This window comes from Vanellus vanellus (assembly GCF_965231255.1).
Source record: "Vanellus vanellus genome assembly, chromosome: 6".
NCBI lineage: Eukaryota > Metazoa > Chordata > Aves > Charadriiformes > Charadriidae > Vanellus > Vanellus vanellus.
Window position 1 is genome coordinate 53,385,656 of NC_138911.1, and position 27,132 is coordinate 53,412,787.

Below are 27,132 nucleotides of genomic sequence, written 5' to 3' on the forward strand. Positions count from 1 at the left end.
AGGATGCAGGATCTGCTCTATGGCTAGTTTCATACCCAATTGGCTTTCCAGAAAAGGCATCAGAAAGAAGGTCAATACCCCCCTTCTCTCAGCATACTTGAATTTAAGGGAAGCTGCTCTGGCTAGCCACTCTTTTAAACACAGACTACTTACAGAGAATTAAATTCCATTCTAGACAGCACCCAGAGCAACATAAGCACAACCTTCCAGAGTTGAAGACAGCATTTTATCACGTATGCTTATCCTGCAATGTCATTTCATTAGTACATCTTTTCTTACGCCACGGTTATGCTAGTGCTTCTAAGCGCCTTGAAGTTTCTCACAGTTAAAAAGAGAAAAGAAAAAAATAACAGGAACGCTCATCTCTCTTCTGAAGCAGACACCTACTTATTAACCCAAGCAGTCAATAAAACCATAACAATATTTTGGTATTTCTTGTAATATTATCCGAGATAACTGTTGTGAAATGATTTGTCACATTTTTCCTCCAAATGTAATGACATTAAAATCTTTGTATTTTCTTAAGAGTACAAAATTGACTTTCACAATATTTTTAAACAGAAGAGACCAGTATTTTCACATATGCACTTTTTCTTAAGAACTATGTGCCAGCTAATTCTTGCTTTACTGTACAGCCCTTTGACAGACAAACACCTTCTAGAGGGGCTGAATGAGTTCCAACTAGACAAAAGCTGGGAAAAGGACTGATAATTGTTGTAGATCCCAGAGTGAGTGAATTTCTCTGATGAACCCTTCCCAAAGCAGAAGAGCTGCACACCAGTATATGGAGTGGTCATCAAGGAAGCTGTTCACTCAGGAGAAAGGAGATGCTTTAACTATGGAATTTACACAGTGGGGTTTTTTTTTGTAAATTGCCAGGATTGCTCCTACAACAACCTCTGAGGAAAAAACACCAGGATCCACTGTGAAACCAGTTCTTCCTATGGCATGAGAAAAAAGGCCAGAATCACTGAATTTTAATTTTGGTCCAACGTTTTCTCCCTCTCCTCACTCTGTCAAAGGCAAGACTCTGAAGAAATTCTAAAGATTTGGAAGAAAAATAGAACAAGAAAAATCTCACCAACAAAACGCTCAAGTCCTAAAGAAATCTATTTTAATAAGAAGCATATTACTTTTATTCTGTGTTTGGATTTCAAATACCAGAGCTCAAAGCAGCAGTGAGGAAAGCAGGACAAACTCCTGGGTTCCCCCACCAGTCCCTGCTCCAGCAAGGCAGAAGTCATAACTGGGAAAAGACGTGCTTTAACAAAGTCTGAAGTACCTATGGCACAGGCTTCCTAGACATGGTCTGCAAACCGCTTGCTGAGGGGCTGCAATGTTTGCACAGCAAGGCAGGAGGGAGGGAACTTGAGTTCTTGCCCCATTGCCTAATGAGGCTAGAGATCCCCAGCAGAATCACCAAAACAGTTTTCATTTAGCATTCTTCCATAAAGAGCTGCTCGGTGTCTGCTGACACAGGCTAGCAGTACACAAGATCCCATTACAATCGTATATGATTAAAGGTAAGTGCAGCATCTTTAGCTAACTGCAAAGTAGCAATTCACATGCACCTGACCCTTTACTGAACCTAATGAGCATTTCCGTGTTTCTGTAAATAGAACTAATTAATAGCCAATCATTTAACTTGGTAAATGCAACATTAAATTTGAATATGGGTCAGCAGCATTAGAGACAGTCTCACCTTACTCAACATATATCATCTAAATATAAACACAGTTATTTGAACAGGCAATACGAGACACAAACTGGCGTGCAGCAATAAGGCTACAATCCTGTAATGTCACAGTCTAACTTACAGATGACATCCCTCACATACTTAACAAGAATTTGTTACTGTAATACAACACAGCCATCTTGACAGATACCTGGAGTCATCTACTAATCTATACACTATAGTAAATATAAACACAATTTCTTCACTAAAATCAAGTTTACAAAGTTGCAGACTTTAAATGTCAGACCTGTAAATTGCTATGCTCACCTATAAGCATTTGTAGAAAGATTTCCTAACTTGTAATGCCAAGTACTATAAATTCTTTTAATTATGTCTTTTGACTTACGCAGCAGTATCAGAATCATGTTACCTAAGATTTCAATAAGGTTATTTCCTAGTCAAATGTATACTAGTTATTTCAGAGTTACTGACGAGTTGCTCCTCCCCAAATTAACACCTCGATATCTCACTGTGCACGCATTTCATCTCTGCTTCCATATTTAAACATAAATTGCTTAGAAACGTAGGAGATTTTGCCATGCACAGTATTTGAATAATGCCTATGTGCACTTTCCAGTATATTACCTCATTCACATACTGCTGAAAACTTGCAGAAACTTAATTGTCCCGTTCCCAGAGGCCATATCCCTAGGAGAATATTAGCTTCAGCCATTATTAAAATGGGTTCTAAATATATGCTTCTGTATGGTAATATACAGATTTTTTTCCCGTTGGTCTCGCAGGAGAAGGGATTAGGAAAAGTTGGAGCTAGCTACACAAGCCTAACGTGAAAGAGAGGGGAAAAAAAAAAGTCATACATATACAGTCTTTAACTACTTCTTTATGGATACATAACTTGTCTTATTTCAATTCTTCATAAGTCAAGATCTTCCTCTGTTTCAGAATTGAGCATTGCCAATTAAACCGATCTAGTGAAGAAAGTAAACAAATGGAGTAAAAATTGACCTCTTGTAACAAGGGAACCTTATCAGAAGGTAGCCTAAGCAGATACTTAAATATCAAGTATGTAATGCAGCCAGAAGTGGGCAAAACCCCTCTACATTTCACTTTGAGCCAAGACTTGCCACCACAAGCTCATGACTGTCCTTCCTTCCTCCTCCCTCTCCCAGCCTCACTTCTTAACTTTGCTCCTGCTGCATAAGACAGTTCTAACAACTAGTACCGATGGTCAAGCTACACCTGGGGCAGAAGAAAAAGAAACTGCTTTTTTCTGTACTGCTTCTTAAAACTTCATATTAGAGGTATGACCCACTCCTATGACCTATTACTTTAAGTGCTAATACAAAAGAAGGAAAAGCAACAGCTTCAGGGAGCCAGTTTCAGAAACATTCACACGCTTCCTTTCAGGCTAACACTCTGCCACAGCACAGTAGTGCACACCTGCCCATCTCCTCAATAATGTCCTTCTTCTAGACCCATTTTTCTTTCTCTCATCACACCCTTTTGAAATAAAGTGGCACCTCCAAGCATAAACATTTCACTACAGAAAACTGTTTTCAGATGCTTCTCCTCCACTTTCATGTCAAATATAACTACAAGCAGATGTAGGGAAAATAACCAACAGATCCAAATAAGCATTCTCATGTTTTTGCAAATACTTTGATTTGAAAAGCTCCAACATTTTTATGTTTTATATGACATTTTAAAATTGCCCCACTCAATTTCTTCAAGTCTTTGAATCTAAGAAAATTCTGTATTTAATATCAAAACTATGATTTTATTAATACTCTATCCTACACAACACCTTCTACATACACATACGGAGTCATTACTCAGAAGCACAGCACCAATATCAGCTCTTTTCTTAAAGCAAAGAAAACACTAGATCTAATCCAGAACCATATTCTATTGGCACGCACACAAACAAAATCAGTGTAAGGTGAAAAAAGTATGCCTGTCCATGAAGTTAGCCACATAAAAGAAGACCGTCCTCCACCACACTTCAGTTTTTAACTTGTGTATTTGAGGAAATGGTGAAGAAAGGCAGAAAACATCAGAATTACACTACATTCAGCATACTGTGGGCCAGCTACCTCCTCGCAACTTTTGCATGAGGGATCTCTAAACAGCGCTGAGTCCTGACCTATGCTAATCAAGCTTCTGAGGCTTTGTCTCATGCATATTCATATGGCTAGTATACTCTCCGCTTTTTTAATGGACACAGCAGCAGACGACTTTTCATCAGACCACTCTTACACCTTCTTCTAGTCAAGACATGGCATAAGACATCACTACTAGCAGCAGCTTTTGTCACCAGAAGCAAGAAAAAAACCCCAAAACCAAACAACTTGTCCTGTTCCTTGAATATCTTTCCAAACCTTTTTTTTTTTTCCTCACCATTATATTCGATCTGATGAAATACAGCACTTCCTTTATCATCAGAGTAACAACTTTGAACATTTTCCCTAAGAGGAGCGACAGACAAGAACCACTTTCCGGCACTGCTCGGACACTGAGGCCCTGTGTCTCCCCGCACATCACAGGCTGGTAAAGAGCCACATGTAAAGGAAATGGAAAAGATTCCAAAGGTAATTTGATAGGATTATTCTTAGAATTTTGTTGAAGTTTAATAATGTTGCATTTTGACAAATCTATCAAGAAGCTTTCTTTCGAAGATTCGAAGCAGCATTTCAATAACTAGACATTTCCAAGAAAAGAATAACAATCATTTAATCTTCCTTGCTGGGTTTGAGAGCTTTTGAATCCTTTGCTTGTCTTGCTATCATTCCATATTATGCCTCTCACTTATATTCTTCTAAATATGCTGTCCTCAGCTAAAGCCATAAGCAGCACAGAGACTTAAAAGCATTCTTTTAAAGATATATATGCATTTAATCATTTCTGTAGTAAAAAAATTGAGTACCCCCTTTGTGAGTGCACTGCAGGGCACAGATGGCTTTAGTTCTTTGGTTTAATGACAGTCATTCCAAGCTGAAGACTGTGGGGATGCAAAGACAGTAAATTTCATGTTCTGGACTATTGTAATAAAGAATTGTAATGCAGCCTATTGTAATCTTGCATTAAGGTTTACAAACAACCTCGATGAATAATGCATTCGGACACACTCTGGAGAGTCTGAAGAGGCCATAAGAACTTTCCTCTTTTGATTTTTATCACATCTTACTTTCTAACAACATAAATACATACAGATATAGATTTTCATATGTGCATATACACATATATAAAGACACACACACACCCTCCACAGTTGAGCAAGCATTTAGGGATCTCACTTCCCCTGGTGTGTTCCGATTTCACTTCCTCTCCCCACAATTGTCACTACCACTGTTCCTCTTCCCCTTCTTTCTAGCCATCAGTAGATAAAACTTCAGCAAAATTTAGCTTGAACCTGACCTTGGACCCATTTTTGCACTCCGTTGCATCCATACACACATGCTGAATCTTCCTTTGCTATGAAGACCAGAAAGACATACTTTATGTTCCACAAGCAAGAGTAAGATGGGACATATGCAAAAGCAGGTCCTTTCTAAGGCCTTGCTGTGAACTATTAAATGTCTAGGGTTACAGCATAACATGCTCATTTAAGTACCCTGTAACAACCGTAGAAGAAACATGTCACCTGAAGCATCCCACTCAATCTATCACCTCTGAGGTTACAGAATGAAACCTCAAAATGAGAAGGTAAGCACTTAGAGGTGGTCACACTTTAAGTAAGGAAAAAAATTTTAAGGCAATTAAAAACTACCATTAGTTATCTGCCCTATGTCTTTATCAGAGATAAGCACATCAGTATCAGACCACTACACAATAGCATACAAGACCGCAAATCCACTGGAACTGGATCTGCCCCAAACTGGATTGAAATGAGGCAACTAAAACAGGTATCTTTAACTGCCTCTGTGCAGGTTGCCACACTGAACGGTGCAGCTGGGCTGATGCTTGCTAACAGGCAGCACAGACTGTCCCTCGTTGCTTAATAACATGGTGCTATGCTCACAACTGCCAAAGAAATAAAATCCAAATACTCAGAAGAGTTTTATCTTTATATAATCAGGTTATCCTTGAACTTGCAAGCAGAAATACAAATCCCAGTGAAGCACAAAATCCCTGTAAGAATAACTTGTATTTAGTTGGGTAATACCTACAAGCCTCAATCACCACCTCAATCTCTTCTGAAGAGTCTGAATTCAGACTGAAAAGTTTTGTAGTCCACTCTTACAAGGAGAAAGAGTCATTTCCAGGGCGGGTGGGAAGATAGTGAGAAATAAATGTACACTGATGGGGAGAAACATATGCTATTAAGCTGTCAATTACTCTAAACTTATCTAGACTTTGAATACTAAATTTAAGACTGGTCTGTGACTTCTCCCTCATTCTAGAACACACAGAAGATGATATTCTTGCAACCTGCTACCACAGGAAGAAGGGATATTAACTTTTACTAAGGTACCATTCAAACTGAAAACATAGTAGCAAAAAAAAAAAGATTATTCTGAACATGAACAGAACAACAAAACTGCAATAGTTTGCTCAGTTTTCTCAGGTAAACTGGCAGCCAGTCACCCAGTAAAAGTGACCAAACTAATGAAGTCTGATCAAGATTAAATCAGGCTTGATATGACAGATTTCAATGTTTAAGTATAAAATTTGAAATCAGAAGCAAAAAAAAACCCACCATGTCTAGGCAGAAGACATGCTGGTTTTCTTTTCTCTTTTTTTTTTTTTTTTAAATAAGGTGAGCCTACAAAACATTCCAGGGTAAAAAAAGATACATATTTTAATATTTTCTAATAAATTTTTTTACATTAAAGTTAATAATGCTAATCTTTTCTGCAAAATTGATGCCTTTATGTTTCAATTGTTATATATCCTTATGAGGTCAAATAAAACATCCAGAAGAGCTGAGCTCTGGGAAAAAGATTCAGTTAAATTACTGGGATTCTTTGAAGATACAAGCAAATTTAGGTGCTTAAAGCTGATCAAGTCCAACATTGCATTTTCATGGAAAGAATATGACAAACTCAACAGACATCCTCATAGATTAAAAAAAACACCACCAAACAAACCAAAAACAAACAACACAACTGAAAAACCACAACACTAAGTGGAAGTCTACCCATACCAGACATTGCCAAAAAGCCCCCACAGATGCTGTATGAGAGAATCTGGCAGATTTACATCACGTATAAGAACTTCCCATGTACTCCCTTCCCGCTTTAATCTAAATATTGCCCAGATTTAGGAAGCATCCTTTTATCTCTGCTACCAGTTAGTTCTCTTATTCCTTGACATCTCTACAGAGGTTGGTTCACGCTTGTCATTATAACGTTTACTAGAGAACTGCGTTGGTGGAAAACAGTCACTCTCTTCCAAGACTAATGTTAGAAACAATCCTTGACCAGTTGTCAGTGAATGCTATTTAAGTCTCTCATAAATTGTGTTTGCTGACTTTGACACTCCTCTTGCCATAACAAAAAGTACATATGCACATCAAACACAAGCTTAAACACAGCAAAGCAAACATTTAGACACAGTAAATTCTAATAAAGCTACAGCATACAAACTGCCACTTTCCTCAACACACTGACCCAGCTTACAGTCTATTAATGAATTTTCTAAACTGAAGTGGCACTGCCACCTTAAGACACAAGGCCAGCATTACAATTTTTACTACTAGACTAATAAAAAAACATGTTTAAATTAACTTCATGTTCTGAACTCTTAAAAAGAAAAATATTCAGGTAAGAAAATTGAAAAATAAAACTGTGCAATGAATGCATTGCTTTAAGTCATTTTACAATTTTTTTTACTATTTTCCTCAATTAAGTATTAATTTAGTTAAGCAATTTAGCTTAAGTTGAGCATTTTAACATCCAGTACAAGGCATCATGGTGAATCAAGGTTCTCCAATTCTGTCCACAGTGACTGCAAAACTGCACTTCTTTTGTAACTCTTTAACATTCAGCAAAAGTGATAATGCTTCTAGTACCTAGCCACAGTTATTGTGACATTTACATATGGAAGGCCTTTTAAATACACACATCAAAAAATGTGATTGGGTGACATCACAGTTATAATATTGAGGTAAAAGTCTTGTCAACCTTGCACAAACTGAATAATTTAAAGGAGCAAAGCCATCCTCTTATTTTATGTAAAAATGTGGTACTCCACCATTGTGTTGATATGCAAGCCAAAAAATTCTTTGACTTCAGAAAAGTTATGAATTAACTTTTTAAGAACTATTTCCACATTATTATACTGGAAGAGCAATCTTACCTTTAGTGGAATACGCTTCAGCTATCATCCGCAGCCTATACGGTGGCACTGCAGCAAGCTGCAGGTCATCGACTCCAACTCTGGCGTATGTGTTCAGAGCTTCTTTGTAATCACCTTCCACATAGTTTAACTTGGCCATAATTAGGTTAGCTTCTTGTAGAAATTCTGGCTAGAAAGAAAAGGAATAAGAAAGGGTGTTTTTTTCCCCTGAGAAAATACACCTAATTCTTTCTGAGAATTATTTGGCCTGTTTTCTGCATATTCGCTGTAGAAACCCTCAGGATATTTCTTGTAACAGAGCAACAAACCTCAAAATTCTGTCTTGATGTAGCATTTGGGAAGCTTGCAGTAGGGGGTGAATCCACAAAACCTCACGCCACGAAGCTACGGAAAAGCATTACCAGTCGTTTTTTATCTTCACATATTTACTTACACATACACCAGAAATACCTCAGTCAGAATCCAGCTTTGCCAGAGGACAAAACTATTTAAAGGCAGCCTATCATTACACCCCTTTCAATGACTTTCTTCTACCACCACCAGCTCAGTTGAAAATCACATAGCAGCAAAACTTAATGATATGTGTTCCACAGCCTACATACTTAATTCACACAATTTCAAAGTATCAGAGCAGAAGAAACGACTTGAAAAAAGGATTCATGGAAGGATGAAGAAAGAAAAGGAATAGAAATTAATATTCCCACAAATCACAGGAAACAAGACATTACAGATGACTGTAAAACAAGGTCCTTTTGATCTCTCAAAAGATGGACATTAAGTACTGAAAAGATATGCTGATGTAGTAGTTGCAACAATAGTTCAGTAAAAGAAGGTTCAGAACGGTTAAGAACATCAAAAGGTTATGACAGAAAATGCTCTCAAGCATTAACCTCACTTTCCACACCTGCAAACATAATTTAAGGAACCTTTCCTGAATACTTAAGAGACCATTACAGAAATTTGTAAGGTATTTTGTATTTTTTAACAATTTTATTTAATGCACTATATAGTTATATACTCCAAGAAAAACTTCCACAAAACAGGTTGTAAGTACTTCATCTAAGCATCCCAGAAGTCCATGACAATTTTCTTATTCTTCTAATGAAAGACAATTTGAGTAATTTATCCAAATAAAAATCCATAAAGAAACAAAGAGCCATGAAATAGCATAGCGCTGATGATGTTCTGGAAATAGCTATGATAATAGACCACCACACAAGCGCTCTCCACGTTTTTCTCCATGATCAGCAGAATAGTCCAGTCAATTTCAGCTTTTTTAATTCTTGCTCTGAGTGACTTAACGTACCTTTAGGTTTCCCCTATCAAGCGCTGCCGTGAGATGTTTCCTGACCTCAGTCAGCTTTGGCCGTGGGCCCCGTGGACTACTACTCTGTTTAAGAGCATTTTCCTTCAAAAATTGTTCTAGTTTGGACTCCCCAAGAAGAAGTTCTGCCATGTCATCTGTAAATAAAACCAAACACATGAAATATTAGAAATCATTTTATTTCACTAACATTTCAGTGGAGGCAGCCATTGCTTGAATTTTAAATACAAACTAACCAAAACAAACACAGTGTCAAGTATTTAGATTTAACACAAATCATTATTTTTTAATTTATCTTTTACCTGCCTGATTCATTGTAGAATCAAGAATCCTGTGTTCCAAGCTATAGTGAATCAGAATGTTAACCTAAAGTCAGTATTCTCCCCTTCCTCCTTAAAAAGCAATACTTGATTCAAAAGCCTTATTTAGCTTTCTGAACATGACAGGATACACTTCTGATATTCGCTTTACAAAAAAAAAAAGAAAAAGTGTGTGTTTCACAAAAAGCCTGTTCTAGTTTCAAATATCAATACTGACAGTGGATTAATTTACACAACCAGTTTTAAGTTACATGTCCCTCATGATGTCTTTCATCACCACCCATTTCTCGGCTGTAGGTATCACTCTAATCTTATTAAGACTTCAGCCATCCCAAGTCCCAAGCATGAAAGTCCATTTCTCATCTCTCCTCTTTTCTTAGGAGGATTACCACCCCTTCTCAGACATGAAAGTAGAACATAATACCCGGCTGCCCAGCAAAGCTTCAACTAGCAGATTTGCCGAAATTCAATAAACTAGTCATCCTCTACCTTGCCCTTGCCCAGAACCACTAAGCTTATTTTACTGAAATGCATTGAGTAGTTCCTCTAGTGAGAAGAGAGCTGTAAAAGTCATCACCTCACTCTCTGGGACTTGAAAACACCAGGTCATGTCTTGCAAACAACATCTGAATAACCCAAAATTGAACTAACAATAAATAAAACAGATTCCAAAAGGGGAAAGGCAAAAAGCTAACAATCAAAAAAACGCTTACTGCCCTATAACCCTTAGCACTGCCCTTAGAGGCTATGGGATGGGACAGAAAGACTGCAGAACTCAGTGTTACTGTGGAGGAAAAGCTTTCCCGCAGGAAGTGTAAATGCATCAGCATTATCTCACCTTTTAAGTACAGCAAATTTCAGTCTCGTGTCAGTTGGACTAGTATATGACCCATGCACAATGCCATTATACAGTAAGCTATAAGGACAAGTGCTGTCCTGTAGTATGTCCTATCAAGTAGAAAGACAAAAACCTAGATTTTTTTTCCTTAAAACCTCCAGCTAACTGCTGATTCTTAAACCACAGTTTCTTCAAGAGAGAATTTAAGAGACCAGACAAATAGCAAAAGCATCAAGGCAGTGCTTATTTTTCCATTAATGTTTTTTTATTTGGTGTTCTGGGAAAGATATCCACAGTAATCTGGACATTTATTTGTTCTCAATTACCATTCACTCACATTTTACTGTTTAAACACTACTGCAGACAGGAAAGATGTCAGCATCCAGATGAAGACAAGCCATGATGCCACAGATGCAGCCTGGTTACCAGTCTGCCTAATTTTCTGACTTTCAGACCATGGTTGTCAAATTCATCAATCTGAAATTTGCAGTAACAGTTCCACTCCTTTGCCCACCAAAGTTCCTCCTGATACTTCAGCTATACTGATCTCATCTCTAGATCAGACAACACCAAATAACCTGAAGTGTGACTCTACATGCACTTTCTTAAGAGCACCTTTATGCCTCTTCACATGTGTTCTGTTTTGCCTAAACTGTGCACCTTCTGCTCAATTCATCCTCGCGACAACAATGCACTCTGGGTACAGCTTTGATACACGCTTGCCAAAAATGTTGGTTCCTTGAAAGATATGGAAGGGTAAAACAAAGTATCTCCCTGGTGCACCATTGTTTTAGAGACATTTGAAAAAACAATGACACTCAACATCTTTCAAATCATAGAATGATTTAGGTTGGAAAGGACCTTGAAGATCATCGAGTTTCAACCCCCCTGCCATAGGCAGGGACACCTCTCTCTAGACCAGGTTGCCCAAGGCCACATCCAGCCTGGCATTGAACACCTCCAGGGATGGGGCCTCAACAGCCTCTCTGGGCAACCTGTTCCAGTGCCTTACCACCCTCAAAGTGAAAAAATTCTTCCTAATGTTTAATCTGAACCTGCCCTCTTCTAGTTTAAAGCCATTCTCCCTCGTCCTATCGCTATATGCCCTAGTAAAGAGTCCTTCCCCAGCTCTCCTGTAGGCCCCCTTTAGGTACTGGAAGGCCACAATAAGTTCTCCCCGGAGCCTTCTCTTCTCCAGGCTGAACAGGCCCAACTCTTTCAGCCTCTCCTCATAGGAGAGGTGCTCCAGCCCTCGGATCATCCTCATGGCTCTCCTCTGGGCATGCTCCAGCAGGTCCATGTCCTTCTTATGTTGGGGACTCCAGAGCTGGATGTAGTACTCCAGGTGGGGTCTCATGAGAGTGGCGTAGAGGGGCAGAATCACCTCCTTTGACCTGCTGGCCACACTTCTTTCGATGCAGCCCAGGATACAGTTGGCCTTCTGGGCTGCGATCACACACTGCTGGCTCATGTTGATCTTCTCGTCAATGAGCACACCCAGGTCCTTCTCCTCAGGGCTGCTCTCCAGCCATTCCCTGCTGAGCCTGTATTTGTGCTTGGGATTGCCCCAACTCAGATGTAAGACCTTGCACTTGGCCTTTTTGAACTGCATGAGGTCGGCTTGGGCCCATCTCTGCAGCCTGTCCAGGTCCCTCTGGATGGCGTCCCTCCCCTCCAGCATGTCTACCTCGCTAAAGAGCTTGGTATCATTGGTAAACTTGCTGAGGGTGCACTCAACCCCACTGTCCATGTCGCCGACAAAGATGTTGAACAGTACAGGTCCCAGTACCAACCCCTGAGGAACACCACTCGTCACTGCTCTCCACTTGGACATCAAGCCCTTGACTGCAACTCTTTGAGTGTGACCGTCCAGGCAGTTCTTTATCCACCGAGTGGTCCATTTGCCGAATCCATGTCTCTTCAATTTAGAGACCAGGATAACGTGTGGGACAGTGTCAAACACTTTGCACAAATCCAAGTAGATGACATCAGTTGGTCTTCCCTTGTCTACTGCCTCTGTAACCCCTTCGTAGAAGGCCACCAAATTTGTCAGGCATGACTTGCCCTTGGTGAAGCCATGCTGGCTGTCACCAACCACATCCCTTGTTTTCTACGTGCCTCAGCAGAGTTTCCAGGAGGATCTGCTCCATGATCTTGCCAGGCACAGAGGTGAGACTGACTGGCCCGTAGTTCCCTGGGTCAAATACATATTCAAGGCATACATTTCCCAGTCAAAAATTTCTAACAATACCACAGCTACAGTATAACAATGAAATCTTATTACCCACTAATTGCCAACCAAAAAAGTTTTTATTTACCTATTCAATGCTCATATGGTGAATGGCACAGTTTCACATGCAACAGTGAGTCCATCATATAATTTGCACATCCCTTAACAAAGAAGTTGATCAGTTTATAAAATTTGACTGAAATGTTTTCATCTCAAATACCTGATGTATAGTTTAAAAAAAAAAAAAAACAAATAAGAGAAGTTCTGACAAATATAAAGGCTCAAAGTTTGTACACTTTAATATTTCAGATGGAGCTTAAGGTATACTGCATTGAAGGTTAGCTAGTCTCCTTGCACACTAGAAATTTAACAGTTCTGAACAGAACTAAAATGAGAAGGTTCTGATCCCATCACCTCCTTGTCCGTCCAACCAGTTTCCACAGCGTGATTCCTAATCTTCCCAGGGCCTGAGGTTAGGCTAATCAACCTGCATTCCCTGGATCCTCCTTCTTGACCTTCTTGCAAATGGCCATATTTGACTTTTTCCAGTCATCAAGAATCACCCTCGATCACCAAGACCTTTGAAAAATGACAGTGTCCTTACAATGACTTTGGCCAGCTCTTTCCATACTCTGACACAATCCACCTGGGTATCAGAGACTTGCATATGCCCCCTTTGCCTAACAGTCATCCTCCGTCAGGGCATAATGCTTCACTCCACAAGACTTGTCCATCAAATGGAATATTTTCCCATCGATACCAACAGATTTTCTGCATGCACTGATACAGTATACCAAAAAGGATGAATGGTACAGACAATTGTCACTTGCTCCAATAAACCAAATTTCCCAAGAGAAGCAATACGCTAGAACAAGGGGTTTTATTGCTAAAGATACTCAATATCAATTTTGTTACAGTTTATTTTCTGCATGTTCTTTCTTTTCCTTCAAAGAGAAATCTTAGCAGCTTGCATAGTTTCAGTTTCAAGCTACAAACTAAACAAGACATTACACTGACCAAATCTAAACCTGACATTTCGGACCAAATCCCCTGTTACAGCCTTTTTCCAAATACCACATTTCATTAGTGTAGCCACAATACTATTATAAACAAATAGTAAAGTCAGATATTATGAGCAACATTACCCTGCTCAAAGATAGCTTTGGCATAGCACTCTGTAGGACTGCACTTTCTGCAATTGTTCCATCTCTCCAGAAATCAAATAGCGTAAACTGCATGCAGAGAAGGGACAGCTGGTTTTGCACACCGATACAGCCTTTGTTGTAAGCAGTTTAACACATGCTGTGTGAAAGGGTCTCTGAGATCAGAGGCCCACTCCAAACTCACAAAACTGCGCCTCAGAACATGTTCACAAGATGCAATTATTTGCCTTGCAAATAATAGGTCACTGAGGGGTCCCTTCACCACAGGCATTTTACTAATAATATCCAGAAGACTCCAGAGAGTGTTACAAGTACGCAGTTTTTGTTTATGAGCCTCTTTAAAAAGGTGATTAAAAAAAAAAAAAGAGTGGGCCTTGAAAATTATACGTGAGGTTAGCATAGTAATGACCTACTTAGGAGAAGAACAATGAAGATTAATTTTGCTAATTGTATTTTTAAAGCTAAATGGTGACTTAAAAACAAGTAAAAATACAAACTGTTTACTCAAAGTTTTAAGGCATGTGCAAATAGATACTTACTCCCTTATCTATACTCATTGAAAACAAAGTATTTAATTTAGCAAGCAACATTCATCTTTCCTTTCTTCAGTTTAACACTTCACTGAGCAAACTTCATTTCCAAAGAAGGCTGAGGAAACACGAACATCAAACAGTGTCATTTGGATTCCATGCTAAATCCAGGGCTTTGGTTCAGGAGCTGAAGTATGATCAAGGCTGTTTGCAATGAAAAGAGTGAGGTCTATCATTGACATTCTTCAACACTTCAAATGGCAGAACTTCAAATGTGCCAAAGAAAAAAAGTACCACATGTGCCCTCCCTCTCACATGCGTTCCTTTAAGTAGGTCTCAAAAATTCTTCTGGCCCACACTCCCATAACAAGCATTTCTTTAATTAACTTAAATACAGTATATCTATCTTTATGGAGAGACAGGTAAAAAACACAGCTAGACTGTGCACCAGCTGCCAGAGATGTTTTGTTAATATAAACTGCAGACTTGTCATGGAAGCATGTGAAACAACTAGTTTGGACGGTTACAACAGATTGGCAGATATCTTGAAGAACAGGTTAGACACTAAGGAAAAAGAAAATAAACCTTGCACTGTCAGGTGTGAAAATGCATTCCCTGAGGCATGATGATTCTTAAAACGAAATGCTGAAATCATCCCTATTACTAAAGGGGAAAACAATCATCTTGCCTGTAACCAAAGAACAGCACTGGCACACGCGAGAGCAGAGTGTAGCCATACTCCCCTCCGCACTCCAGTTGCTCAACAGCTGCACCACAGAAAGAGGAATACCAGTTCTAGAAGTTCCAATTCTCACCCATTTGTGGGGCCGCAGTAGAACACAGATCTGTAGACAAAGATCCAGCACTCTGCAGAAAGTTTGTAAGATTATTCCGCTCTTGTACACAGAAAAATTTCTCAGACCAGGGAACATAAGAGGAAAGAAACAAGAAGCTACCTCCAGAAAACTTAATTTAGCCTCCCTCTCTCTTTCCTCTCTCATTCTCCCCCTTCCTCCTTAAGCTAAGTTTCTTCTCTCCGACAATGACTTGAAAAAATATGATATTGTCTCTAAAAACAGGACATAAGCAAGAGTAAAGCTGGCGCATAACCTGAAACTATCCAGACACCTTAAGATGAGAATCAAAGCAGCCTGTAGCACCCAGATATTTTGTACCCATCCTTGATGCAAGTTAGAGAAGCTAATGATCCATCCACTAGCTAGGGACAGCCACAGTGCAGCAGCATGTATTACACATACTTTCCTTCAGAGGAAAGGTGGGAGAGGAGAAAACAACAGCTTCAACTTACACACAGATCCGATTAAGCTTCAAAACAAAAGCTGTTCTTCTAGGTCACTCATACGCAGCACAACTCACCCTTTCCCTGTACCATTGCTATATATCATGAGAGATAAGAGAAACAGTTACTGTCAGCCTGGCTTTCATCACAGAAGGGCTGCAGTCGCTGAGCTCCTGGTGACTAACACTGGAAGACAACAGGTCACAGAACACAAACCACAGAAGTTACTACAAAGCAGGATTTTCTCATTTACCGAGTCACTCATCTGCTAAGTCAGTTGGTGGGGGCCAGACACTGGCAACAAATTTTTAAATCAAATTATGACTGAGAGAGTGCTTTATTAACAAAGCATTGGCTCGAGGCATGTCAACCATTCTGGGCCTGTAAGATCGAGCCTCAATGGTGCTTATAACAAAATTCCAATTACGTGGACTTTTCTGAAAAAAACAAACAAACAAACAAAACATTTATGAAACCACAGCTCTAGCAGAGTTTTTAATCAGTTTTAGCTATCCCTTAAGACATCCTGAAATAACGTAAGTAATGTTTGAGAAGAAATTGCTTTTCTTTTTCTTCCAGCACAGTATGAGTGATCTAGATTATATTCTTCTGTGAGACACTTTATAAAGACAGAATTAAACTGCATAAAGTTTTCAGATACCTTGAAGTCTAGTGTTCTTTCAGTCAGTATAAATAGATGTTTCAGAAGAAAATAAAACTGTTACTAACCAGTTTCAAAACCACAAAAACCAGTTTCAAAGCCATGAAAACTTTTAAAAAATTGAGATAGTTGTGGATCAATATAAAGTTCTTGATCAAGGGAGAGTCCCTCTTACTCATCCATTCCTCTGCTGAAAAAGTTTATCAACAACAATTACTTTAGTAGAGTTAGGGGATATCACAACTGCACTGCAGAACCATTTCCTAACTGGAGAAGGACAGCCTAGCTTGCCCATCTGTTTCTGCAACATCACAGTATCACTGAAATAATCCACTTGCCTAATAGGATGTCCTCTGTCTATAATCACAGACAAGTCTGAGCACATTGGAATTGCAAAAAAAACTGAAGGTTGCTTTAGGTGAAATATCCATTTCTTTTAGCATTGAAAGCAAAACCAAAAACCCCAGACACTTCTACACATGCAAGCTGTTTTTTTTCAGCTTAGAGAAAGCTTAAACACACTCATACAAAATGTCTTGAGAAGAACCTTGTGCAAACATGGCCATTCCTCTTTGTAATATGGATTCACCCTAACCGTCTTCAAAATGAGAATAAAGGCTGGCATAAATACAGGGTGAGGGAAAAACCACACATGATGACATGTCTTTGTAGAATAGTGTCTAAAAATATCGAATTGACAGCTGCTTTGCTACTCAATTTCTAACATCTCATTTTTGAAGCAGAACTGTTACCACACTATTGGGATACAAAGCAGTTACTCACAGAAAACCAGAGAATTAAAACAGAGGCTTAAACTTCATTTATCCTGGGTCAAGAATGATGAAGAATACTTACTACTATTAGCTTACAACCATGGTCTATCTTGAATCAGACACTGAACCACGTGCTAAAATAAAAAAATAATTGGTTTTCTGATTATGCCTTCAGGCATTTGTTGAAGAACTCAGGGGTTGTTAGCAGGCTAGATGAGAGGAATACCTAGCTCTAAATTCCTTTCTAAAAGTACATTTAGGAAAGGAAAGAACGGCAACACTGCACACAGCAAAAAAAAAAAACCAACAAACCAACCAAAAAAAACACCAAAACCAAAAAAACCCTAATTGAACACAGATTAGGAGCTCTGCCTCTTGCCTGCAGAATCCCCCTCTAAGATGTGACTTTAAAAGGTCATTCAATTTCAGAGTACACCAAGATACACCCACAGTGAATGATTAAGTGTTCTCAAAAGAACTAATGAACCTGCTACCTGTTGTTCTGTGGGCTACCAAATAGCTGCTTTGTTAAAGTATTACTTTTCCTGTGGTGGTTCAACAGGCTTGGATAAAAACCAAAGCAAAACACTGAAGGTTATCCAGGCCGCAACTACTATGTATGTGGTTTCTTAAGTGTTTCTCATATTAATGCAGAAAATGTAATATTTTTTTAAAAGGGCCTGATAATTACGTATTTCACTTGTATTTTTAACATCACAAGGAAATACTTCAAGGGTACAATGCAAATGCCTCTCACAGATAACATAGTTGCTATCACCTCTGTGGCAGCAACTACCAACAGCAGTGCTCCTGGTATCAAGGCTCCATGCACAAGATGTTCCTCCGTGATGAAATGTCCGTGTCATACTGTTGTAGTACACCGGCAAGAATACACATGATCCTATGCTAGTGTCATGGTTTGGCCTCAGCCGGCAACAAAGAACCACACAGCCCCTCGCTCGACTCCCACAGCCGTGGGAAAAATCGGAAGAAAAAGGCAAAACTCGTGGGTTGAAATAGTGCAATTTAACAGAACAGCCAAAGGGAAGAGGAAAGAAAAACAATAACACCGATAAAAGAGTATAAGGAGGCGATTACAGTACCGCTGCGCACCGACCGGACCCGCACCGCCGCAGCCCGCCCCCGAGTGGCGACTGCCCCCCCCCTCCCCGGCTAGCGCCTCTTATAGCCCGGGCATGGGTCACGTGGTATGGGATACCTGCCTCCCCTGCCGCATCCCTGGGGAAATTAACCCCATCCCTGCCGGAACCAGAACAGCCAGCCAAGATAGTTACATGTTATGGAGCCTTGACAGCTCCACATCTAAAGCAAGAAAGAGTACGGAGAAAACCAATGTTTTCCTCTTTATATGCCAAGTGGCATAGATTAAAAGAAGTATTTTTAGTATTTCGTGACGTTCTCTTCTGAATTACACAGCTGTGAGAAAAATGTGCAGAATTAGGACAAAATCTCCTACCACAAAGATTTAGGCAAAGAGGCTCAACCTCAGACTCAAGCCCTGAGGATCCGAATTTGAATAGGAAGTATTTAGGAACAGGAAATATAGGGCAAACTAGCTAAAGAATCTGAGGTGGCTGGCCAAACAAACTTTAATCTTTCCTTGTAAGCAAGCAGAAAGCAAATCTAGAAGCACATTATATCACTTCACCCACTCTCCACCAAAATCTTCAGTATTTCAGGTATCATATTTCAGGCTCCTAAAAAGCACAATTGCCCAAATGTATTGAAGCTGAAAGATCACAGTTATCATCAGTTCCAAATGAAAACACCGCACGATGTGAGATCAATTAAATGAAGCATGGAGTTGTAAGAACAGAAGAGGATGCTGCTTCACCTGCCCTGTACCAGATTCCAGAGAGAGAAAGAAATGAAAACTCAAGTCTTAACTTAGGACCAAAAATAATAAAAAAATTAAAACAACAACAAAAACCACCCCAAAACAAACAAACAAACAAAAAACAGGGGAAGATAGGACCAAAGGGTAAAGAAGAGAAGTATGAGATTTCCTGTATCCCAATGGGACCACAAGTTGATGTGCAGCATTCCAGCAAGTTGAGACTTGCTTTGTAATCTCTGTTCTGGTGTTTCAAATCTTCCCAGAGGAAAACTAGCTTGGGAGTTGTCGTGGTTTGGCCTCAGCCGGCAACAAAGAACCACACAGCCGCTCGCTCGACTCCCACAGCCGTGGGAAAAATCGGAAGAAAAAGGCAAAACTCGTGGATCGAAATAGTGTAATTTAACAGAACAGCCAAAGGGAAGAAGAAAGAAAAACAATAACATCGATAAAGGAGTATAAGGAGGCGATTACAGTACCGCCGCGCACCGACCGGACCCGCACCGCCGCAGCCCGCCCCCGGGTGGCGACTGCCCCCCTCCTCCCCGGCTAGCGCCTCTTATAGCCCGGGCATGTGTCACGTGGTATGGGATACCTGCCTCCCCTGCCGCATCCCTGGGGAAATTAACCCCATCCCTGCCGGAACCAGGACAGGAGTCAGAAAGGAAACTCCTCCTACTCAATCCCTAAAACTCTTAGTATCTCTAAAGGTAAAACTGAAGGCTTAGAGTACCTGAAGAGCTGCATATTGCATTATTTTGAGACGATTTTCCTCAGCCTTCCCAAAACATGCTGGATTATCATTATGCTTAAATCTAAAAAGCAAAATTGAGGATTTTTATTCAGGAGTGGGATGCACCAAGAAGCATCCAAAGGGGTCAACTGCTCCCTATAGTACCCAGACAAAAATTTCAGAGTAAAGTTTCTGTAAAAACAGCTGAAGAAGAGAAAAATCTTAAAGCATCCCATAGAACATTTATTAAGAAGGCCATTTTGAAATGGAGCTTTCTTCCAGAGGAAGATCTGGAAATCTTGGATCCACAGCTGATTTCATATTCATCTGGCAGAAACAGCATGAAACACGTGTTTTTTAACTGGGAACAAGTTGAACACACACTTAAAACAAAGTCATTTGCTTTGTTCATGATGCACGTAACAATCATTAAGAGCATTTGCTGTACCTGAAGAGGAATATGAGCAGAAGTCTCCAAGTACTTGTTCAAGTAACTCTGACCAGAAGTTACTTAAAATTAAAATGAATGCTGAAACTAACCTTAGATTTATACAAGGTTTACATAAAAGAAAAGAAAAACAATATATGGATATACAGGTGTCACTTATGGTTCCATCACTGACTATGAAGTAGCAAGAATTCACAGCATCACAGGATGGTTGACATTGGAAGGGACCTCTGGAGATCATCTAGTCATACAGCCCTGCTCCAAGCAAGACCAACTAGATAGAGCAGGTTTCCCAGGATCTTGACCAGTCAGGTCTCTGGGGATAGTACAAGAATAGCTAGAGAACATGTGTAGTCCAACAGGCACTGCAGGCAAAAAGGCTGCAGACTGATGCAGACGATACACATGTAAAACCAGAAGCAGAAAATACAGTCAGCTGCTCAAAGAAACTTAATTCTACTTATTAACACCTTTAATTATACAGTCATTCATTCCTCTGCCTCTTAAGTACACATAGGGCATGACACCCTTTTACTGTGCAGCTATGCAGTATCTAGGCAATTTTCCTGCTTGACAGCCCAAACTTGCTTTGAAGAAAAATAGTATAGGCTTCCCAGACTACTTATGCATATACAAATTTACTTCCAAAGTACCACTACTACAGAAATTTATTTTATGAGGGTACATATTAAGAAAAACAGAAAACTGCAGCAATGTTTCATGGCTTTTTTTTTTTTTAATATTCAATCTCCCAAGTTTTGTGACATGTTAAGACCATCAGAACAGTAAGTAAGCAAGCCGGGACAGCCACAATGTATTATCTAGACTACTGATAAGTTTATGTTTGAATTAAACCTGGTCCATTCAGTCAAATGCAATGTACAACCAAGAAATAAGAATGTGGGTCATACCCAAGACTGAGAAGCACAAAGTGTGGGAAACACTATCACCATTATCATTGGGTGTTTAACTCAGAACAGTAACCACATTGAGGGAGAATGGTCAAAATTTAGCTTCCTTCTATTTATGTTTTGCGTAAGTTACAAAGATGATGAAAGAGTGACTTGGAGGACAGGAAAAGCACATGCTGTGATAGCTAGGAATTCTTTTCAATCTTGCTTCTTGCCATGGTTTGGTCTTCAAAGGACAAACGCTACTAACAGCAACAACAACAACAAAAGACTAGAAACTACTTAGATGGAAGGCAAAACCAAACCGTGTCCTGGGAACAGTCGCTCTTGTCCATGCTCTACCAAACCGCTATATTGCAGCACAGTGCAAATTTGACAGATGATGACAATGGAATCCCACTTTTGTTCTCCCAAGAAGGTAAAGAAAATGGTTGACAAAAACGAAATAAGAGATTGAAGAGATGCTGGCTCTGCCCAACTTCTCATATAACAGTTATACTTCCTGACTCCTAAACCTCACCATCTAGAGATTTTGGTTTACTCCTTCACTCCCTGGACATCTCTCTGTATTAATCACTGATTGTTCAGGTCAGAAGATGGACATTTTTCATCCATGGCAGGACCCAAAGCTCAGATGAAAGCACACAGATGAGTCTCTGTTCCCCAGAAGAGGAGATCTTGCAGTTCTCTACCATTTCCAAAAGCCACTCACAAAAAACAGCCTCTTCTTGTCCTCCTCCCCCCCTCTCCCAGCTCCACCTGGGAAACCTCAAGTAAATTCTTGAAAGGCAGGAGCCTACACCTGTCACTCTCAGAAATTATTGTCTCAGGTACATAAACACCAGTTTTAAGACAGAAAGCATTTTTTTGCAACTTTGTTTTTGTGTCGGTGGTTGTGTTGGTTTGATTTTTGAATTCTATCAGCTGTTCAAAAAGCATTAAATCCCTTACTTCTGCCTCTCCTTAAACCCAGCACTAAAGCAATCCCATTAGAGCCCTAATTAATGCACAGCATTTTCTCCCCGTTAAGGTAAAGAGACCATAATTAAATGGTAAAAAGAAAAACAGAAGTGTGGCTGGAAGCTGAGCCCAGGCAAACCTGAATTTGAAATAAGGCACACTTGAGAGATAATCAACAACTCATTCACATAATTAACTGCAGAAAAAAATAGGGGAGGGGCTGGAAGCTGTTGGTGTTTTTATATCTTGGTTGCCTTTGCAAAAGTTTTATGGAGATAAAAAAAAGTTTTGGGCTCAGGTAAGCTGCATTCAAGATTTGTGTAGAGCCAAAAAGTGATTTCCCACTCACTTTTTGTGAAAGCAGCAGAGTTTACACCTCCTTTTGGGAAGAGGAAGGATAAGTCTTCTGTGAAACCTGGCAACACCCTCCACAAGTACATAATAGTTGTCAGGTCCCTAAGAAGCTGCCTGCACCAGGGGTCCAGCACCTAGCAAGCTCAAGGCTGAAAAGACTACTTCTTTATCCTAATAAAGGGGAAGCTCTAATTCATATAGCCAAGGAAGTAACCAAAACAGAACAACAATACACAATTTCAATTTCAAAACAGAACAACAATACACAATGCTTAAATAGGGAACTTAACAGTGGAAGAGCAGCATTTGCCAAATACTGTAACACATACGTCCCCTTTCTTTTATTTCCTCGTTTCTTTCAGTGCAGCTTAAACATTCAGGATCTACTTTCATTACCAAAGAAACAACTACTAAGTATCTGCTGGGGTCAGATCCTGATCCTCTCCTCTTTCCCAGACAATACAACCACACGTTTCAAAGACCCTCCTTTGCTTTATCCCCCTTTACATGTTGCACATCAGAAACATCAACTGTAGAGCAGCTGTATCAAAACTCAAGTTGTTGATTAATCATTGTTAATATATCATCTCTACAGAATACTAATATGGGTGACAAACTCAGTAACAGAGTGCTTAAGGTAAGCAGTTTTCTTCCTACTATAACATTAAAGATTTTACAGATTTCTTATGTGATAATTCCACAGGCAGTGATCAAGATAATTATAAAGAGAGAATGAATGATTTGATGAAATATTTGATTCTGGCCTTAAGATTTATGGTTCTATCTCAAGAGGCTGGTCCATTCTGTGAGTGGAATGAACCAAGATCCTGTTGGAAAAAAACAGCATACATACAATAAAGCTGTAGCAAAATCCATAAAAAGGAGATTTAAAATTACTTTAAAACTACATTAAAAAAACAAACACCACCTTTCCTGCATTCCCTTCTCTTGGAGGCAATATGAGATTATAGTAAAGGATTTCTGTTTATGCATACACATTTTGAGTGGATTCATACCAAACACAGATCATCAGTGGGGTGGGAACTTGCAACATGCAACATCTCCTGAAGCAACAGAGCAACTGATAACATCTCTGATCAGAGCAGCTTACTAATAACTGCCTCTATGCATTCTGCCACACATTTGCTGACACCAGAGAAATGCTCATTCAGCACTCTTCCCCCAGAGCCTGGAGGAGAGATCAAATGCTCTCCAATAATCAAAGGTCTTGCTACAAACACACATAGCACTATTAGCCAGACACCCTCACTCCCTCCAATTTCTCTCAACACTCTGCCACTTTGCTTTTTACAAAGTTGTTGTCTTCAGTCGCTCCTTATTAGATCACCAATTAAATTGTGTTCAGTGCAGAAAAAACTGCAGAGAATCTAAGCATCAAATCTGGTTATTTACAACACAGATCTGCAGGGAGGGGGAATGGCCCACATTTGGCATGGTTAAAGACCTTCTGCCCACCTTCTGCAAATCAAACTCAAACAAAAGCAGTATCAATGATCCCGAGTTATGGTAATGAACTGATTTCCCTATACAAAAGCTAATACTTACCTTTAACCCTTGAAGTTAGGTTAAAGGAACATACAGCAACTATAATATGGACATATACCAGTATATATACACTGATAAGTCAGGCTACCATTTCTTCTTATAACTTTTAAACAAAGCAACAAAGTGCAACCAACCCAACATTAATATGCGAGATGTCTAATTCCTACAATAATTACATTCATAATATATAGGAGTATCCTTATAAATGTAAGCAGCTATAAGCTCAAAATTCCCAGAATTACTTAGTTCATTCCACTCAGACCTAGAAAATGTTTTCTCACAGTGGCAGAAGAAAAAAGTTCCTCTCGCCTTTGCCCCTCACTGGCTGCTGTCACTGTTGATTGTCCTGCAGCTGTTACACTCTTCAGACCCCTACGGGAGGCAAATCTGCTCAGTAAGCTAGCAGAAACTAATGCCAGAAAGATGAGTATAGAGTTTTCTGCTGGCCCAGCACGGTTAAGTCCCACCTCTGGTGTTCATCAACACAAGGGAGAGGCCAGGAACACGTACCCAGGAGAAACTGCATAGAGAAGGAGCAGCTTGAGTAAAGGTAGGACGAAAGAGCTCCTCCATGCAATAGCAGCAAGGTGTCAGACCAGCTTGGTTACTTGTGAAATCATACTGACTACGCTAGCATTTTCTTTTCCAGATGACAAGTCAGAATACAAGCAGCAGATCTACATCGTCACTTACACTGTTGTAACACCCCTGGCTATCTGAAGAAACAAAGCTGTCAGTCAAAAATAAGACAACACATCTTAGTACTGTCACCACCTTTCCTCTTCATTCAGAAAAATATGTCCCTAGTACGCTTGTCCTGTAAATATGATAGTGAACACAACAGAAGGAAAACAAAAAAGAACAAATGAAGAGAGCTTCATTACCACTTTTGTGGAACTGCAAAAAGGCACGCCACATCACAGTCTGCAAACTTTTCTGCTGGAGATGTAAATGTTGTCAGGAAAGCTTTGCATATACAAACTGCATTATAAGCTGTATGTATAAGAATCAAACAAATTTGATAAACACCTTCTAAGTAGGGCATGAGTCCTAAGAGGTTTAGAAATCCTGGGTTTACTCTGAGGATAAGCTTTAACCATACATCTTAGGTCTCATATTTCACAAGGGAGCAAAACGAATGAAAACTGGTAAGATGTTCCTATTTTTACATCCTACTTATATCCAGATAAAGAAGGAGCATAGAAAGTGACAAACAAAAAACAGACATGTAAAATACTTCCTGATCCCTTTGTTTTGCTACTCTGCTCCTAACTCCTCTCTGCTCCCTTATTCTGCAAGGCCAAATGTGAGGAAAGATATAATAAGAAACTATAGAAACATGGTGTTGAGAGGAAAGACAGTCAGAGAAAAGATCACAGGCAAAATAAAACAACGACAACCAGAAATGAGATAGTAATGGTAGTAAGAAAGTAGTATGTTAAAAGGCTGGTATATTCCCATCAGCAAACTTGATACCTGTAGGTAATGTTCTATTTTCATGGCAATGTCACAATGCTCTTGTTAGCGTATCGATCTGCGAACTTCCGGGGCGTGCGTTCCCTCCTCACAGTAATGCAATATTTCACACTGGCTAAGGTTTCTACAGAACTACATCATTCTACCTCACTTGAACTATAAAAAATTGCCTCCTCAGTGCTTTTCCAGACAGAGCCACACATCTCACTGAACTTGAGCAAGGTCATGTTCTGATTGCAGCAACAATGAATGGCCGGAAATACCCCTGGAAATTCATGGATCCTTTATTTTATCCATTCAGTTTGCCACTGAATTGACCTAAAGGTTTCCTCACTGTGTTTCCAAAGGAAGGAAAGAAAACATTAGAGCACTCATGTCCCGCGAATGCTCTGAGCAGACACAACCTTCCTACTGAAGTCCATTGTAGCTGCTTCCTTTGAGACGCTACTGTTTCATCAAAAATCCATGACGGACTTGCAAATGGCTTTGAAATGTAATTCCTAGCTTCCAAAAAATATCATTCAAATACCAAAAAATTCCAGGCACCCTAAGAATCCCGATTTCCAAAGCTGTGAATGACACGATACTCTCATTAAAACTGTTGCAGAGAGGTTTCAAAACGCAATCCTCATAAACCTGAACACTTCAATAAAATACATGAGTCATCTCTAAGACCAACATGTTACGATAAACTTACTGAAAAAGAATCATCACTGGTATTTCATAAGTCTTATTTTTCAATATTTGAGAAGAGCAACCTTACAGATTACTTAAAAAAAAAAGCTTTTAATGAAAAAAATAATAAGGAATTCAAATATATGTGATCATTAACATCAAAGCGGTTTGGTCATCACTAGTTATTTTGGGGATTTCTACAGTTAACTGTGACCTTCGAGAAAATCTCCCACTTATGGCATGTTACATTTCATTCACACAACTGTGTTTTTGATGCCAACCAAGCTTTCCAAGATAAAGTTGTACATAGTTCTCCTGCAGATTAAGGCCTTTATTAAATAAATAGCACATTCAGACTGGCTTAAAATAGAAAAGAATCATAAAACCAATGCTTCCCAATTCTGGGTGCACTTTAAAATATATTCTCATTAATTTCATATATTCAGCATTTACTATTTTACTTTTTGCAATAATCTGTGAACACGTATTTTTTACTTGGAGCTTTTGCTAACTCTCATGACCATGCTTGACCACCATGCTGTTCATTTGCAATGTTACACAAAATTCAACAAATGGAATCAAAATTTCTTCAGACCATTTTCTTAGAAGGAGCCTTTTTCAGTTAGTTAAACTAGTTGGGAGCACTCACAAAATTTCATTAGTGAAAACTGCTTTAAGCTTTTATTTCTAACAACTTGGAGTTTGTCTCAGTCCCACTTGAGAAGCGATACTCAGGATGTGAACACTTGAGGATGGCACCTTTCCTGCAACCAGCCAGCCTACAGACTAGCCAAAGACCACATCTTTGTGAACCTCAGAGAAGCACGAGGATTTCTAAACCAGCTGCTACAGTTGTTGTAAATCGTGCTGTACTGGGTGTAAAGGGCATGGTGCTGGCAGTGGGGGACTGCAGGGGTGGCCCCTATGAGAAGAGGCCAGGGGCTGCCTTGTCCCAGGCCCAGCCAGCTCCGAGAGATCCAGAGCGAGACACAGCTGAACCCCTCAGGAAAGCTGGCAGCACC

At 39.6% G+C, this 27,132-nt stretch overlaps 1 protein-coding gene across 3 annotated transcripts in view; it reads right to left on the minus strand.

The window, feature by feature from the left end:
- Positions 1–27,132, minus strand: part of TTC7B (tetratricopeptide repeat domain 7B) — a gene marked incomplete at its 5' end in the record, with an annotated part of 153,719 nt that overhangs the window by 122,890 nt on the left and 3,697 nt on the right. For 2 of the 3 annotated variants that reach the window (XM_082485834.1, XM_082485833.1), the window contains 2 exons: positions 7,994–8,162; positions 9,300–9,454. In XM_082485834.1, the coding sequence (XP_082341960.1) occupies positions 7,994–8,162; positions 9,300–9,454 (324 nt within the window). Of the gene's footprint in view, positions 1–7,993; positions 8,163–9,299; positions 9,455–27,132 lie in introns of those variants that run through there. The other variant, XM_082485835.1, reaches the window with a different exon arrangement.